The sequence below is a fragment of the Camelina sativa genome, chromosome 2 (assembly GCF_000633955.1).
Source record: "Camelina sativa cultivar DH55 chromosome 2, Cs, whole genome shotgun sequence".
NCBI lineage: Eukaryota > Viridiplantae > Streptophyta > Magnoliopsida > Brassicales > Brassicaceae > Camelina > Camelina sativa.
In genome coordinates, this window is record NC_025686.1 from 25,817,285 (window position 1) to 25,821,582 (window position 4,298).

Below are 4,298 nucleotides of genomic sequence, written 5' to 3' on the forward strand. Positions count from 1 at the left end.
ATACATCACTGGGACTTCAGCCATCTAAAACGTGCTTGCTGCGAAGCACTCGAAGGTTTAAGCGAAGGATGTTGGCCCATTGTCTTTCCAGGACAACCCCTTGTTCACACAATGATTAAAGGCATATGTTTTTTTCTATAGAAAACATATGGTCGTTATTTATGATCAAAAGCATGCTAGCAAGTAAACAATAAATAATGTGTGTTGTAATGCGTTTTATCTTCTTCTTCTTCTTTTTTTCCTATTGTATTTGGGTTTGGGTTTTTTTTTTTTTTCCTTTTTATTAAAAATTATGATTTGGGAGGATATAAAAAGATCCCTTATATAATGAGAAGATATCCTATTAATAAGCCTCCCTTGTTTCTATCAGCCAGTAAAAATATATTTTGTTGTTGTTTATTATATTTATTTTTTTCACTCTACCACTATCTCTACGTAGTTTATTTAGTGTTCAATATTACGTGTACAGAAGAATGCATGGACTGTTGCATGACATGTGTGTTTATTTTAGATATAAATAATTCTATGAATTACTCGATTCCATTAGTAATGAAGATTCAGAATATATATATATATATATATATATATATATATATATCATCCAGATTATGTTGCTGTATTGTTGAAGATGTGAAACCATCAGGGGATTCTCTTAAAATAGACGTGAAGAATCAACACTACTCAAAATCAGCGAAACTCTATAGAGAAAGAAGATCATTTTTTTTTCCTTGTCTACATGTACTAATTAACTGGTTCATTATATTTTAAGGTATGGTGGTCAGGTGTAATTTAATTTCAATATGCTCTAATTAACGCCCTAACTAAAAATAGTTTGGCAAATTAATAAAGAAAATTTCTCTTTTCTAAAAATATATCCAGAAAAAAGCGAATAGCCAAAGAAATTTCTTGGAATCTCTTTCACAATTCCTTAATTAATTAAAGGCCTTCAACTACTCTTCAAGCATCTATATAAATCCCAGTTAGCATAGAAAGCAAAGATCTTTAAAAAATCCAAAAGAAAATAATATATTGATATAAATTAGCATTCTCACGTCACGTGTGTACATCTTTCTCCTAGAAACAACAAAAAAAAAAAAAAAAAACAAAAATGGCAAGAATTTCATTAGCGATATGTCTAACGTTACTTGTCACGTTAAGCACCGTTTATGAAACACAAGGGACCTTCTCGTTACCCCATTACTTGGAAAAATTTCCCAAAGTGGGCAAAGACTTCGAGGCTTTCGCAAACAAAGGTATGTCGGACTTCCTTGGTGACCTGGAGGGTATGTGTCCCAAAACCGCCGAGTTCAAGAATTTATTTGCAACGTTGAAGGATTACATGGCCTCCTTCGGTTCCGGGTCGTCAAAAGATATCAAGATGGAGTTGTCAGAAAAATCCGAAAAATTGTTCAGGGCTATGTCTGTTTTCGACACTAGTAAAGGCGGAACATCAGTAAGTAGTTTTAATACAATATTCATATGGTACGTAACGTATGTGATCATGATAGTTTTTGCTTTTGGCGAGATAGGATGATTCGTGGAATCTGGTGGATGGCTTGTTGTCAATGGGGAAGGGTTTGATGGAGATGAAGAAGAGCGGTTCCCAGGAGTTAAATTTTGAACAAAGAAAAGAACTGATCGTGTCTATGGTGGAATGGACCCGAGGGATTGGTCTATTCGTTAAGGCCGCCTCCGAGAGTAAAGGACAATCTATTGATCTGTCATCTTTTGGGATTGACTATGACAACAGTGTAGAATCTCCTATTAAAAGAGCTATGTACGAAACACAAGGAACATTCTCACTACCCCATTACTTGGAGAATCTCCCTAAAAAGGCCCAAGACTTTGAGCCTTTCGCTTACAATGGTATGTCGCACTTCATCGATAGCCTAGAGAGTAAGTGTCCTGCGACAACAGAGTTCAAGGATTTCTTTGTAAAGCTGGAGGACTACATGGCAATCTTCAAGTCGGCATCATCCGGATCAAAAGATTTCAAGGTGGACATGTCAATAAAATCTCAGAGGCTCTTCAAGGCTATGTCTGTATTAACTGGTACTCAAGGCAGCGGGATATCTGTAAGTTCTATAAGTAACTATATCTATATACATATATCTGTCAGATGTTCGTCGCTCGCTGTTTTAAATGAGATATATAAATATATTGTTTTTTGGGCGATAGGTGGATTCGTGGAGGATGCTCGATGGTTTGTTGTCAATGGGAAAATTTTTGGTTGAGATGAAGAAGCATGGTTCCAATGAGATAACTTTCGAACAAAGGACAGAAATGGTTGGGTCTATGGTGCAGTGGGCTAGAGCTATCGGTCTTTTCGCCAGGGTGGCCTCTGAGAAGAAAGGAAAAACCATTGATCTATCACCTTTTGGTATTTTTCATGCCCGAAATTATGGAAAAGGTAACTTCAAAACATCCAGCGAGCTCTAATCATCCTATGAAAAAAGAACCCTCCAAGTAAAGATATAACAAGTGAGTGTAAAAAGTAATAATGTTTTCATTTTATATTGACAGCCCTGCATTGTAAGACACGAGAGAGCTGTAGAACATTTTTGGCTATTATAACTATTAATATTATATTGCTAATTCTTTTTAACTTGCTATATATAGATATTTAGATCTATTAATTATTGAACAGTCTTACGTAACAGATGTGAAAATATATATACTGTATACAGTATTAACGTCCAATCCACACCACACGAACCCGTGGATTTTTCATTTTCTTGCTATGAATTTGATCTTCATTTTCTTGTCTTATACACGATTTATGCGTCTTGAAACACACACAAGCTTACCAGCCAGCGTTACCTTTCGATCAAGATTAATGTGTCTTGAAACACACGCAAGCTTACCGACCAACGTTTGCATATATCTCAGGGGATCTATATATATAATTATTTATATTGTTCTCAATCTCAATGTTTTCGACATAAATTAGGAGTCTGTTTTTTACCTTTCTTGTAAATCAGTGTTATATAGAGACATTTTTGTGTGGGAACTTGCCGATACAACTATCGAAGAGGTTGTTAGGGAAAAGGATATATTCCATATTTTATTGTGAATATTTTTAGTCAATATTCTCTACTTATGCATCGAGTCATTGTATCTATATACTGTATACCCTTTACATATCAATAAGACAAACAATACTTCTCTTTGAGATTTACATGGTATCAGAGCCAAATTACAAAACCCTAAATACCTAAATATTTTTCTTCTCCACTGTTTCTTGTTTTTCAAGGAAACAGGTTTTCTAATTCTACTATTTGTCTCCTATCTACACGATGGCTACAACATCAGCTCTTTCGACTACTACTACTACTAAGGAATTGATCACATCTTCTCCTTACCACCTATCCTCTAATGATCAGCAACATCATGTTCTTACTCCGTTTCTCCTTAATGGTGAAAACTATGAGAAGTGGGCTAAGAATGCACGCAACAATCTCGCAGCAAAGCATAAACTTGATCTTGTCGATGGTACTCTTCTTAAACCTGCTACTGATTCTCCCGATTACCAACGGTGGGTTCAAGTCAACTCGATGTTATGCGGCTGGCTCTATGCGAGTTTAGATCCTCAAGTCCAGAAGGTGATCTCGTTTGTTGACAACGCAAAAGTCCTATGGGACAATTTTCGTGTTCGTTACTCTATTGGGAATGTTTCTCTTGTTCACCAAATCAAATCTTCTATTGCTCGATGTGCTCAAGATGGTCAGCCTGTTGATGATTATTTCGGCCAAATCAAGGTCATGTGGGATGATCTTGATGATTTTGAGCCCTTTATTGATTGTTGTTGCAATTCTCCGTCTTGTCCTCAACGTCTCAAGCAGCAAGCACGTTGAGATCTTGAGCTTATCATCAATTTCTCATGGGTCTCGACGCTTCTCGTTTGGTACTACACGTACCAATATTCTTAGCCGTCTCAACCGCGACACCAATGTAACACTTGACCATGTTTACTCTGAAGTTATTGCTGAAAAACGCCATCTTACTGTGGCTCGATCTAAAGAAGAACGTATTGATATCGTTGGTTTTGCTGTGAAAGCTGGTGTCAATGCTATTGCATCCGCTACACGTCTAACTCAAGGACCATGTACTCACTGTGGCCGTACCAATCACTTGGTGGATACATGTTTTGAACTTCACGGCTTGCCCGATTGGTGGATCAAGAAATATGGTGATACTAGAGGAGGATCACGATCCGACTCCACTCGAGGTAGAGTTCGTGGCTCTTACCGCGGACGCGGTCGTGGGCGTTCCTCTCCTACTTCCTATCGTGCTAACAA

General features: G+C 37.0%; 1 protein-coding gene across 2 annotated transcripts in view; it reads left to right on the forward strand.

Annotated features, from left to right (window-relative positions):
- The window catches only part of LOC104739082, a 10,762-nt gene continuing 7,458 nt past the window's right edge, over positions 995-4,298 (forward strand). Inside the window, exons 1-3 of one of the 2 annotated variants that reach the window (XM_010459335.1) lie at positions 996-1,453; positions 1,530-2,075; positions 2,179-2,605. In XM_010459335.1, the coding sequence (XP_010457637.1) occupies positions 1,109-1,453; positions 1,530-2,075; positions 2,179-2,439 (1,152 nt within the window). In that variant the 5' untranslated portion in view covers positions 996-1,108 and the 3' untranslated portion in view covers positions 2,440-2,605. Of the gene's footprint in view, positions 1,454-1,529; positions 2,076-2,178; positions 2,606-4,298 lie in introns of those variants that run through there. The other variant, XM_010459340.1, reaches the window with a different exon arrangement.